This window comes from Capricornis sumatraensis, chromosome 15 (genome assembly GCF_032405125.1).
Source record: "Capricornis sumatraensis isolate serow.1 chromosome 15, serow.2, whole genome shotgun sequence".
Classification (NCBI taxonomy): domain Eukaryota; kingdom Metazoa; phylum Chordata; class Mammalia; order Artiodactyla; family Bovidae; genus Capricornis; species Capricornis sumatraensis.
This window is the reverse complement of record NC_091083.1, coordinates 31,377,931-31,390,987: the sequence shown is the minus strand read 5'-3', so window position 1 is coordinate 31,390,987 and position 13,057 is coordinate 31,377,931. Positions and strand designations below refer to the sequence as shown.

General features: G+C 38.9%; 1 protein-coding gene across 7 annotated transcripts in view; it reads right to left on the bottom strand.

Annotated features, from left to right (window-relative positions):
- The window catches only part of PRPF18 (pre-mRNA processing factor 18), a 59,391-nt gene that overhangs the window by 17,445 nt on the left and 28,889 nt on the right, over positions 1-13,057 (bottom strand). For 3 of the 7 annotated variants that reach the window (XM_068987086.1, XM_068987087.1, XM_068987088.1), the window contains 5 exons: positions 10,921-11,067; positions 9,410-9,478; positions 7,821-7,961; positions 7,626-7,697; positions 4,924-5,079 (listed from right to left, as the gene is read on the bottom strand). In XM_068987086.1, the coding sequence (XP_068843187.1) occupies positions 4,924-5,079; positions 7,626-7,697; positions 7,821-7,961; positions 9,410-9,478; positions 10,921-11,067 (585 nt within the window). The remainder of the gene's footprint in view (positions 1-4,923; positions 5,080-7,625; positions 7,698-7,820; positions 7,962-9,409; positions 9,479-10,920; positions 11,068-13,057) is intronic. The other 4 variants (XM_068987090.1, XM_068987091.1, XM_068987089.1 and 1 more) reach the window with 3 other exon arrangements.

Sequence of the window (13,057 nt, the reverse complement as noted above, 5' to 3'; positions counted from 1 at the left end):
CACGTGAGGTCAATTTCAGCTTTTTGTCCTCCTCTTCTTTACCAACAAGTAAAGAACTGTCACAACATGAACCTTTTCAAGAGATGTCTGGAAATGACTGAATTACCAAGACGAACTAATGAAGAACTTCCTGTAAACTGTGGAGAAGCTTTACCCCAATCTGAGCCAAAGGTTACATCTGCGTTTGGCAGACCAACCAAAGTCCTTGAAGTTCCTACCAACAGTTCCATCTCATCCGAGATTTGCAGTTAACTAATATGCTATCCAACTTCTCTTTGATCTGCATGGTGAGAAAACCCTCCCTATGGTGTGTTTAATTTTTGTGAGAAAGAGAACACTTCAAACAATTTTCACAGTTTAAATTCTACAGAGGTTTGCATAAAATCCAAAGATGAAATCATGTTATAGTAAAGAGCCCCTTGAATTGTTTCCAGGCCCAAATACTGGACTGTGTAGCCCTTCCCTTCTCCAAGGGATCTTCCCAACCAAGGGATCAAACCCAGGTCTCCTGCACTATAAGCAGATTCTTTACCAGCTAAGCCACCAGGGAACCCCCAGTAAAGATCCCCTTGAATTGTTTTCACTGTATTTCAGAAGACAGTTATTTCTTACCAGTATTTCTATGCAAAAAGTAATTCTTCTATACATTCCATGATCTCATTTAAGTGATGCCCAAGACCTGGCAATATTAACCAATAATGACACACATCAAAATAATGGTCATTTCTGATGGGAGAAGGGCTTAGGCTCAGAAAAGGGATGAGGGAAACTTCAGGGATGCTGCTAGAAACTTCCTGTTATCTAGACCTGTTTTACATCTTGATACAAAATCACACGTACATGAAGAATCACTGAGCTGTACAATTAAGATCAGTACACTTTACATGCTTCACTACTTACAAAGGTTTAAGAAAATACCCTGTTAAATGACTTTCACAATTACCTCCTCAGCAAATACCTTAACGATGAAAAGGTTTGGGTTTACACATTTACTATGGGGTCAACAAACTACAGCCCACAGGCTGCTCATCCCTTTTATACATGGAATTTCACCGGAACACGGCCGCTGGCTGCTTTCACACAGCTGCCGGGTTGGAGAGTTGTAGCAGAAACCTATGAAGTGCAAAGCCTAAAGTATTTACTACCTGACCCTTTAAGAAAAAGTGGGTCACTTCCTGACTTCAACTTCAAATTAGATATTTAAACCATCCCTTTGTAGGAATAATTCAAATCAGTCTCACCCAAATACCAAAATAAGAGGATAAAGATTCAAAAGACAGCTTAGTAAATCACTCAGTTAATTGTAATCAAGAATTTAATAAAATGCTAACATGGGGGTGGCAGCATTTTGCCTTGAGCCGCACCATGGGTTTAAGATAGATCAAAAATTAGCACTTAATTTGGCCTCACAAACTGCTAATTTTTTGTTTTTGTTATTGCCAGTATTTTAAAAATAGGAACATACGCTTTTTTAAAAAATTAAGGATTCTGGCATCTCACTAAAAAACAAAGGAAGATGGAGCAACATTAGAAAGATATTCCTACAAAGTAACAATGAGCTGAGGAGACACCAGTGATGCTAAGGCTAAGATGCAGCTGACACTTCATGCTGTCCTTGCACTGCCACGGTTTTAAATTCTTATTTTATACTGGAGTACAATGGAACTAACAACATTGTTAATCACCTGTCCCCCTTTCTCATCACAGAGGTGACATGAAAATGAAATACTGCTTCTCTGTCTACACGAAAAGTAGGAAAAGACAAGTCAGATCAAAGGTCAGGGGTTTCTTACCACTCAGCTCACTCATTACCTGACTACCCTGTGAGTGTTAATTTGCAACCTCAGGTTTAAGCAATGGCCTCTAGGGAAAACAGCAAAGAGCTATCAATGGACCAGAAAAGGGTAATAGTTAACCAGATTCTTTCAAATATCAAGTGGTAGGGATCTCCCCTGTATCTTCTAAAGCAGCCCTACTCCTATTCTGGGACAATTCTGCCTGTTAAAAAGTTTCTTTGTATTATTTTTGCAACCTCTTACCAGTCTACCATTGTTTCAAGACAAAAAGATTAAAAAAGGAAGAATCTTTTCCTTAAACTGATTAGAAATGTGTCTTCCTTCCTATACCTTGCTGCTGTTTAGTCGCTAAGTCATGTCCGACTCTTGGTGATCACAAGGACACAGGCTCCTCTGTCCGTGGAATTCTCTAGGAAAGAATAGTGGAGTGGGTTGCCATTTCCTTCTCCAGCGGGTCTTCCCAACCCAGGGATCAAACCAGCACTTCCTGCATTGGCAGGTGGAATCCTTACCATTGCGTCACCAGGGACTTAACTGTATAGGACAAACTTAACCCCTTTTCTACCACAAAGTTCTCCCCTTATCGACAGTTACCCAGACCCCCAACAAGAGTCTCCTTTCTCAAGAACTTGAATAAAAGCCAGACTTTCACCTCTCTTGCTTCTGAGCATTCATTCAATGGGCAAATCTTGATTGAGCACCCACCACGAGCACTATTTCTAGACTCTGAGGACACATCAGTGAGCTATGCTCCTGCCTTGTGGAACGTCCACTAAATTAAGTGATTGCGTCTCTCTAACAATGTAGCATGAGCTCTCACTAGACCTTCCAGTAGCCGTACTACACTACTGCTATTGTACTTACTGTCCACCAAGTTCCCTAATTCTTCCAGATACACACTGCTCAAACTGCTCAAGCAACTGACAGTTCAAATTTCTTTATGGTCATCATAATCTTTTAGAATAAGATAAGTACTGATTTTTTAGAATCAGTCTTTTTCTTCAGTCTGTCAACAACTTCCAGAATGTAAATTTCTTCTCCATCTGAACGTACAGCCTATCTCTTCTGTTTCTTACTGTCTGTAAATCTGATATATAAACCTTTTGGTAGAGTCATCCAAGTTGGTCATGAAAAATGTTGAACAGGGGAGTGCTGAGGTCACTAAGAACCCTGTCCACCAGCACCCACCCAGACAAGACATGGATTCGTTACTCAGTCCTCATGGCTTCTCTCACTCAACAAGCTGGGTCCACCTGGTTGTCTTATCATATTTACATCTGTACACAAGAATATTATTATGTTTAGGTCAAACACCTTCCTAAAGTTCAGATATAGTATGTTCACCAATATTCCCTAATCACCTTGGGGAAAAAGGAACGGAAGGAGAAAAGTTAAAAAGAAAGAACACTGGGGTTTCCCTGGTGATTCAGAGGTAGCAAATCTGCCTGCCAAAGCAGAAGACACAGGCTCAATCCCTGATCCAGAAAGATTCCACATGCTGCAGAGCAACTAAGCCCATGCGCCACAACTATGAAGCCTGTGCTGCAGAGCCCGGGTGCCCAGAGTCCAAGCTCACAACAAGAAAAGCCACCACAATGAGAACCCCACCCATCACAACCAGAGAGTAGCCCCTGCTCTCCACAAGCACAGCAAGACCCAGCACAGCCAAAGATAAAATAATTTTTTTACAAAAATGAAGAACAATGGAGGGAGGATAGGTCATTGCATAGCTATAATAATAAATAGTATTCCAAAATAAATCAGAAATCTTTAAAATACTAGGCTTATTTTAAAAAAGGAAAAATGTTTCTAAGATGGTAATCAAATCACTGTTTAAAAAAGGCATGCTGTCTTTAAGACAGGGCTTCCCAGGTGGCTCAGTGGAAAAGAATCTGCCCGCCACTGCAGGAGACTCAGATTTAATCCCTGGGTCAGGAAGATCCCCTATAGGAGGAAATGGCAACCCACTCCAGTATTCTTGCCTGGAAAACTCCATGGACAGAGAAGCTTGGTGGGCTACAGTCCATTGGGTTGCAAAAAAGAGTCAGACAAGACTGAGCACGCACCACACACACACAAAATGAACTTTTATACACACTATAGCTTTGGCCATGGTATAGCTGAAGACAATCAGTAAATTTAATCACTGGAAACAATATTCTACTGTTAAAGCCAAGCCACTTTTTCCCCCAACTAAAAGCTTTTTGCCTTCAATACAGTCAATGGTGGTTATTTAAAAAATGGAAATGTCTTTGATTTCCACAACTGTATTTGAACTCTAAAATTCTGCAGTTCCCATTAGGGGGTCAAGTTGAAATCATATTTTAAAATGTTAATACATATGAATAAGGCACAAAGCATGACACGCAAAATAACCTTTAGCACTTGGAACTGAAATGAAATAAAATGGTAATGCATGAATATGATAGCGACTATTGTCCGGCACAAATTCCGAAAACATGTTATGCATTTTAAGTGAATCTTATACTTTAAACAAACTTTGAGTTTCATCTTCAAGCTTTAGCATTAACATCCAGCAAAAATAATTATACAGACACAACCTGGGATCATTGATAACCAGGCAAAAACTAGGTTATAACTGAGGTTTTTTTCCCCACTAAAAACAAAAGTTTAATCCAACAACAGTATTATCAGGTTTATGTGAGGCTCAATAACTTTAAGAAAATAAACTATAAATACTTTATTTGTATAGAGAAGTGTTGTTACAAATTATTTAAAAAATACTAGTAGCCAAATTTTGACTATTCATACCTTTTTTGTCTAGATGTTAAACTTACCTTGAAAATAACAAAATTGTGACTTACTGCAAAATACTCTAAATTCATCATTCTTCAGTAAATTCCCAAAGCAAAGAGTAATAGTTTTATTTCACTACTAAGGTAATTGAAGCACACCACTTGACTCTGTCTTACATCATCTATGACACTTAAGGTTTCTGTTTCACAGTTCAGTGAAGGTGTCTTAAATACAAGCACTGCTTATACAAAGTGTGGACTTGCACCCTGCCACGCTATGTCCTACTGCTGGAATTCTCCTTCTCTCGAAACTCAGTTTGAGAAGTGCGGAATGCTAACCTCCAAAGCACTTTGCCCTCCAAACTACTTACCTGAATATATTTCCGCTGTGTCTCATCATTTAAAACATGTGCAACGTGCTTGGAAAAAATCTTTTCCCTGCCAGTTCTGGCGTGGATGCCAACCATAGTAACACCAATGGGCCAAGGGGCGTTTCCAATGGCCATCTGAAGATAGGCATCGTTAGCCTGAAGAGAGAGTTTACGTAGAGATCAGAAAGGCAGAAATATTCTGTTGGTCCAAGTTTTTCATTTAAAGTATTTCACAGCCCTACATGATGTAATTTTCATCCATCTCTTAGGCATGTTGAAAATATTACTATTCCCATTATTCAAACAAAAGAAATTAGAACAGGGGTGACTGACTGCTTGCCCACAACCACAAATGTCTGTGGAAAAACAGAAACCAATGCTAACTAACCCAGTGAGTAAAAAAGACAAACATTCTTTGCAGCCTTCAGGCATTAAATATTAATGCAGCTCAGATCTGGAAGTACTAGGTAGGTAATCTGATGCACTGATATAGACTCCAGTCTGAGTCTCTGTTAGACCCAGTCTTCTCCATAGGTGGTCACAGGGAAGACAGAGGCTAACTAGTTTTTCATAATCCCACCTGAAGCTACATCCTCTCCCCACACAGCAGTGTGGGCCTCTGAAAGTAGCGTGGGCTCTGTGTGCTGAGACCATCACATTGGTCCCAAAGCAGATGTGTAAACAGATTAAAAACTGGCCCTCGAATAGCTCAAGGATGAGATCGTTTCACTTTGGCCCCCCAAAACCTCATACCTGCCAAGAATCTTAAAAATAAAAGCTAGTTTCCCTGGTGGCTCAGTGGTAAAGAATCCACCTCCCAATGCAGGAGACACGGGTTCGATCCCTGGTCCAAGAAGAGCCCACGTGCCATGGAGCAACTAAGCCCGTGCACCACAACCACTGAGCCTGTACTCTAGAGCCTGGGAACTGCAATTACTGAAGCCCACATGCCCTAGAGCCCATGCTCAGCAAGACGAGAAGCCACCACAACGAGAAGCCTGCACACCACAGCTAGAGAGCAGCCCCCGCTCACTGCGACTAGAGAAAGTCTGCGCAGCAATGAAGACCCAGCACAGCCAATGAATAAATAAATAAAGTTATATCTTTAAAAAATTTAAGGCTATAAAATGAGAAGACAGAAAGCAACAAAGACAAACAGCTTTTTCTAAACCAGGCGTGGCTACTCAGGGAGGGAAAGAAGGAAAAATACAAAACACAAAGCAAGTAAATTCTAGAAGACCCAATGGTGTCAGAGAGGCTTACACAGCCAGGACTCAAAGAGATTTTAATTTTAAAAATCAAACACCCATGAGACTGATAATGCAGAATTTGACAAGGGTATACACATTTTTTACCACTGATTCTTGTGCATGAGAAATCACTGGATATTAACTGATAAAATTTCCAATATTTGGTTTCCCCCAATTTTCAAAGAAAACTGTCCAAATATTAAAGTTTTAGTTCTATCTATACTTTATGTAAAATAAACTTTCACCAGCTTCTCACATAATATATGAGAATGAGAAAAGTACCAAGGAGAAGCCATGGTTTCGAGCAGACAAGTGACCCGCATTCTCTCTGCAGTGATGGTGACCTTATCCATCCATCTCAATGCGATCACCCTTCCTAAGCAACAGGCAACTCACAGAAACTACCGGAAATTAAAGCTGACACTCATAAAATAGAAACAGTTTCTTTGACTAATGAACTGGCCCCCATACAGAGGGAGTAGCTCATCAGGGAGCCCTTCAGTCACCCAGGATCACCGAGCTAAGGACAGACACTCAGAGCACAGGAATAAGCAATGGCTTCCCCGCTTTCCTGGTAGAGCCTGTCTACTGCTCTGGAACTGTCACTGAAGGTGCTGCCCGGAAGTCCTCCCCTCCTCCTCCTCTCTTGGAAGACACAGCCCATGGGAGCCTCCCTCCTCAACTTGGCTGACGGCCTACGAGCAATGGCATACTTCCAATGCCGCTAGTGGTACAGGAGGCCCTTCTCTTCCTGTTCATCACCACCAACTGAGAGCCTTCCACCCACCTTTCTAAACTCTGCCCTCAGAGCACGTGGACACCAGATCTCTCTCCTCAGCCACCTCCTCTCCAAGTCCATTCAGAAATAAAAACACTGCAGCAAGGGGAAGAGTCCTCCCTTACTAGGCTCTGCTATGTTGCAGCACTGAAAAGGGAGCAAGGAATTCTGGCAGCCTGACCTGGAACATTTTCTCAGAGAAACCAGCCTAAAAGTGGTTAAGTTCCATGGTATCATTAGTTCAACAGTTCAGCTATATTATAGATTAAGCAGGCTTTCACAGCTGGCCTGAGAAACTGATCTAGTAACTTGCTTCTATGGGAAAATTTGTTCCAAGCCATATCAACCATCTATAAACTTAGAAATTCAGTCCCATTCATGAAATGAACACTGCCTATATCCAATTTGTGCTCTGCAGAATCTTTATACCTTCCTTCAAAATGACTAAAAAATAAAATGTGGTCTGAAAATTTTTTTATTTATTCACACCTAACAATATTTATTCATATCTAACAATAAAGCTGACAATAAATTATAAAATGTAATGTTTTTAAAATTTATTTCACATTTATTCTTAATCTGCCATTAAAATACCCCCACATGAGATGAACGTATTATGCACACAATCTAGATACACTCATAAATATATTCCGATGCACAGCATGACAATGTACCTTCACGTATTCCCTCTGCAACATGAATTTAATAATATCTGTTATGGATTCTTTAATATCAGCAGGAAGATTCTGGAAAAGGAAAAAAAATAATTATGGAAGTTCAGTATGTAGTTATAGATCACTTGTATCCTAACTTTATATATTCTATTTTTAAAAAATCAGTTAATGAAAGCATTTTTTGAGAAACCTCACCCTCTTCCGTAGCTTCCTGAAAAGGGGTCTCAGATAGGACTCAGTCTGTTTCTGAGTAGCACTGTTCAGTTTACCCTGCACACTGCGCTTCACATAATCCTCTCTGGCATTCAGCTCTTTAGCCCAAACACCAAGAAGAAACTGTGGAAAGAAAGGGTAAATTTAGACTACAATGCCACCCAGTGGTTTCATAAGCACGAACGTTCTCTGATGCACAAAACAGTATACATTCATCCTTAGAGTAAATGTCTTAACTGATTAATATTAGTTGCTGATGTTTTAATGAACTGTTTCTGCTTAGTAACTCATAGATGTTTTAAAGCAGTGCTTTTGGCAAGTCACAAACCTCCCTATTCTACACATATTCCTAGCTCAAGTATAATCCATTTCCCACCTAAAAAGAAACCCAGGCTGAAATATGAAAAAGTTCCTTTTTCAGGCCAGAAACTCTGCGCCCCAAGTGTCTGGGATGAAATAGGAAGAAGTTTCACAGGTAACTGTTTGATAGAAATAAACTTTTACTTGTATTTCGATTACATAAAATTTAACCTGCCTAGACTTATCAGCCATAATGCCATGTGCTGTGATATTTAATCAATTTTCCAAGGATGATGATGCTGTATTTGGACTTTGTACTTTTGCAGTAGAGACCACAATTCAATTAAAAATTCCCTCTAAAACACTTGACCAAAGAAGGAAGGAAAAAAGGAACGAAAATACAAGAAACTATGACCAGCCCCCATCCCACCCTAGAAAACTACCCCGGTGCTCCTTGAATTTAACTACACAAAGAGCATCCTTTCTGGAGGCAGCTAAACAGTGAAGGCTGAGGAGGCCATATTCCCCTAGTGGTGTTACCTATGCATGTGCTATTGGGAGAGGCTGTCACTCAGAGGAAATTCTAGTCCATACTAGATCCCATGCCCTAGCTAATTCCATGCAAAATTCTCAGTGGGTTAAGAATCTTGATGACCGATTATGTTGCATTTAAACTGTAAATACAAGTAAAAGCATTTCTTGCATTTAAATCTCTTGGTCTGAATAGAAATATTGATAATTGGTGAAGAAATGTTAAAAGGAATCTGGGGTTTGCACATACTCTACCTAAACCACTAAAAAGAGAAAATCTGGAAAGATAGAATGAGCTACTGATAATCCTGTGAAAGGTTACCCAAGTGTTTGCTTTTTTCACTGCCAATGTCTTGCCACTTTGTCCTTATGTCATCTCTCAGAGAAGCTTCTGGAACCCTCTCCTTATTACACTCTTTCCCAGTATGTTTAAAAAAAATTTTTAATCCTTAAAACTTCTTATTCATTTACTGCTAAGAATTCTTTTCTGTGTGTTTGCAACAATAAGTCAGATTTACAAGTGCCATGAAGATAGTAAATATACATTTTGTTTAACCTCTATATGCAAACACATACCAACATTATAAACACTACAAATGCAGAAACGTTTAATGAGAGTCTCCTTTTCCAGTCTTTAACTCTAGAAACAATTCAGAACTGTAAGACCAAAAGAAAAAAAAAAGTAAGACCAATTCTTATCTAAAGAAAACATCCTCCTTTCCTAGCCAAAAAGTACATACCTTAAGGAATTTGGTAATGATGTCCATGTCTTTATGATCATCACCTTTTCCTAAAGACTCTCCCAGAGCCTGAAAAGAAGGAATGTTTCTGTTTGTTAGTCAGGAGCAACAGCTGAATATATATGCTATTAACGTCAGTCCAAACGTGGCTCTTTATTACACGTACGGTCCAATTTTGATTTAAAGCCTGAGAGAATTTCTAGATAGGTTAAAAATATCAATTTGCCATTTAAATTTAGACAGCATGTTATCTTTTGTGAATCTAAAGATAAAGGGAGTGACTGCTAATATATGTGAGGTTTCTCTCTAGGGGAATAAAAATGCTCTAAAGTTAAACTGTGATGATAGTTGTACAAACTTGTGAATATACTAAAAACCACTGAACTGTACACATTAAAAGGATAAATTGCATAGTATGTGACTATCTCCAAAGTTGTTTAAAATGCCCAGAACTGGTTTGCTCACCAGTTTTATTTCAGTAAAATTATTATTTCAGTAAAATTCAGGGGGTGGGAGTACAAATAAAATAACCTCCTCACATATGTACACCTAAACCTAATTCATGTTGATGTATGGCAGAAATCAAACCAATATTGTAAAGCAGTCAATCAATTAAAAATAAATATATATTAAAAGATAAATAAAAAGGGGGAAAATCTCAAAAACACAAACAATAACCTCAACTACAATCTCACAGCAGTCAACATGGGTTAAGAGCAAGGAATGAAAGGTAACAGAAAAATGAGTTTACAATTATTAAGAAATTTAAGTCATTATTTTTGCTCATGCTAGACAGATAATTCAAAATTACTTCAAGTAATATTACATATATCACTCCACATTCAATACACTGGCAAAAATAAGAAAGCAAGATATTGCCAAATGTTGGCAGGGATGTACAGATATACTGCTGATGGTGGAGTAAAGACTGGTACACCCATTCCAAAGAGAAACCTGACAGTATTCAGACAAGTTAAGAGGCAATCTTGTTTCTGGTCCACAGGGGTTATGTACAAGACTGTCTGTCACAAAACTATTTGTGGTAATAGGAAGAGGGGAGCAATCGTGCTATTATTAAAAGGCACTGAAAGTCACACTGTATAAAATACTATGTAACAATTAAAATCAAAGGTTTAGATGACATAGAATATCAAGGATGGAACTTGAAAATAAAAAACAGAATGAAGAATTTCACAGTAAAGCATCATTTATGTACACCGCACCACATGCATACAAAACATTACTGGTTTTACAAGACCATCAATAAATATAAAAGGATGCACACATCAAACATATCAGAATGAATACTTTTGAAGGCAGGAAGGAGGGGAATGTGTGTAGAAAATGAGAAAAAAGGGAGTGAATAAACAACAGGCATGAAATAGAAGAAGGGCCTTTGTAACGATCAAGATGCCAGGGTGCGGTGAACTGAACAGTCTAATGAGCTCAACCATCGGCTCCAGGAAATGAAAGGTGGGGTGGGGGAGTGAGGAAGGTGGTGGAGGGATCACCTCTAATTCTTCAATTGTGGTGTTCTCTTCGTGAACTTTCAAATCATTCTGGGTGTCTTCTTCCCCAGGCTCTTGGCCACCCACAAGTTCATTGAGGTACTGCTGATCAATCTTATCCAAAGCTGCTTTCAGATCATTCCTCAATCCCTAAGGAAAGGTAAAAAGTTACACCTAGTATGAAATTTCATTGATGTTTCACTTCTGATTTTTTTCTCTGATAATGAGTATAATTCATTTTTTTCTCCACAAGGAAACTCAAACAATATTTCAGTTTATTATACAGCTATCACTACTGTCCATTCAAAGTCAATTCTTATGAACATATTCAAATGTAAAAGAATATATAATAATATACTATAATAGCTAGTCTGACAGTCAGAAAAATAAAAAATATGAGTGACAAATCCAATTAAGAATCTGCATAAATGCTGTAATTTTCTAATGAGGCCTAGAGAGAGTGACCAGGTACTCCACCCATTTTCCTGGTTCACTGAAAACGTCTAACAAATCCAACTGCTTTCAATTTCCAAAACATTTGGCAACGTCAACAGTATAAAGCCAGTCTCAACCACGTCCTAGACTTCACTATGTTTCTAACAAACCAGTAAACTCCACATTTTATTCACTTCTAGTTTGTGATCATTTGATTAAAATGGAAGCCTTAAAGACAGACCCTTATCATATACCACATATAAAAATTAACACAAATGGATCAAAGACTTAAATGTAAGGGTTAAAACTATAAAACTGTAACTTTTAGAGTTAACTACAACAGAAAATCTGATTTAAAATAAGCAAAAGACTTGAATAGACAATACATAATGGCCAATAAGTAAATGAAAAGATGCTCAACCTCACTAATCATTGGGGAAATGCAAACCAAACCACAGAGGTACCACTTCACAACCATCAGGATGGATACTATCAACAGAAAACAGAAAATAACAACGTGGCTAGGATATGGAGAAACAGACCCATTGCGCACTGCTGGAAATGTAAAATAGTACAGCTGCTGTGGAAAATGTTAGGGCAATATCTGAAATAGTTAAACATACCTACATCAAGGCACATTAAAATGTCAAAAATGTTAAAGACAGTTCCTACAAGAGAACACAGGCAGAGCACTCTGACATAAATCTTAGCAGTATTTTCTTTAATCAGTCTCCTAAGGCAAAAGAAATAAAACCAAAACCAAACAAATGGGACCTGATTAAGCTTAAAAGCTTTTTCAAAGCAAAGAAACCATCAGCAAATTGAAAAAACAACCTACTGAATGGGAGAAAATATTTACAAATGATGTGACCCTAAAGGGATTAATATCCAAAATATACAAACAGCACATACAACTCAATATCAAAAAACAACCCAATCCAAAAATGGTCAGAAGACCTGAAAAGACATTTCTCAGAGAAGACATACATATGGCTAATGGGCACATGAAAAGATGTTCTACATTACTAATTATTCAGTTCAGTCGCTCAGTCGTGTCCAACTCTTTGCAACCCCATGAATCGCAGCACACCAGGCCTCCCTGTCCATCACGAACTCCCAGAGTTCACTCAGATATTCATATCCATGGAGTCAGTGATGCCATCCAGCCATCTCATCCTCTGTCATCCCCTTCTCCTCCTGCCCTCAGTCCCTCCCAGCATCACAGTCTTTCCCAATGAGTCAACTCTTCGCATGAGGTGGCCAAAGTACTGGACTTTCAGCTTTACCATCATTCCTTCCAAAGAACACCCAGGGCTGGTCTCCTTCAGAATGGACTGGTTGGATCTCCTTGCAGTCCAAGGGACTCTCAAGAGTCTTCCCCAACACCACAGTTCAAAAGCATCAATTCTTTGGCACTTAGCCTTCTTCACAGTCCAACTCTCACATCCATACATGACCACTGGAAAAACCATAGCCTTGACTAGACGGACCTTTGTTGGCAAAGTAATGTCTCTGCTTTTGAATATGCTATCTAGGTTGGTCATAACTTTTCTTCCAAGGACTAAGCATCTCTTAATTTCATGGCTGCAGTCACCATCTGCAGTGATTTTGGAGCCCCCCAAAATAAAGTCTGACACTGTTTCTACTGTTTCCCCATCTATTCCCCATGAAGTGATGGGACCGGATGCCATGATCTTAGTTTTCT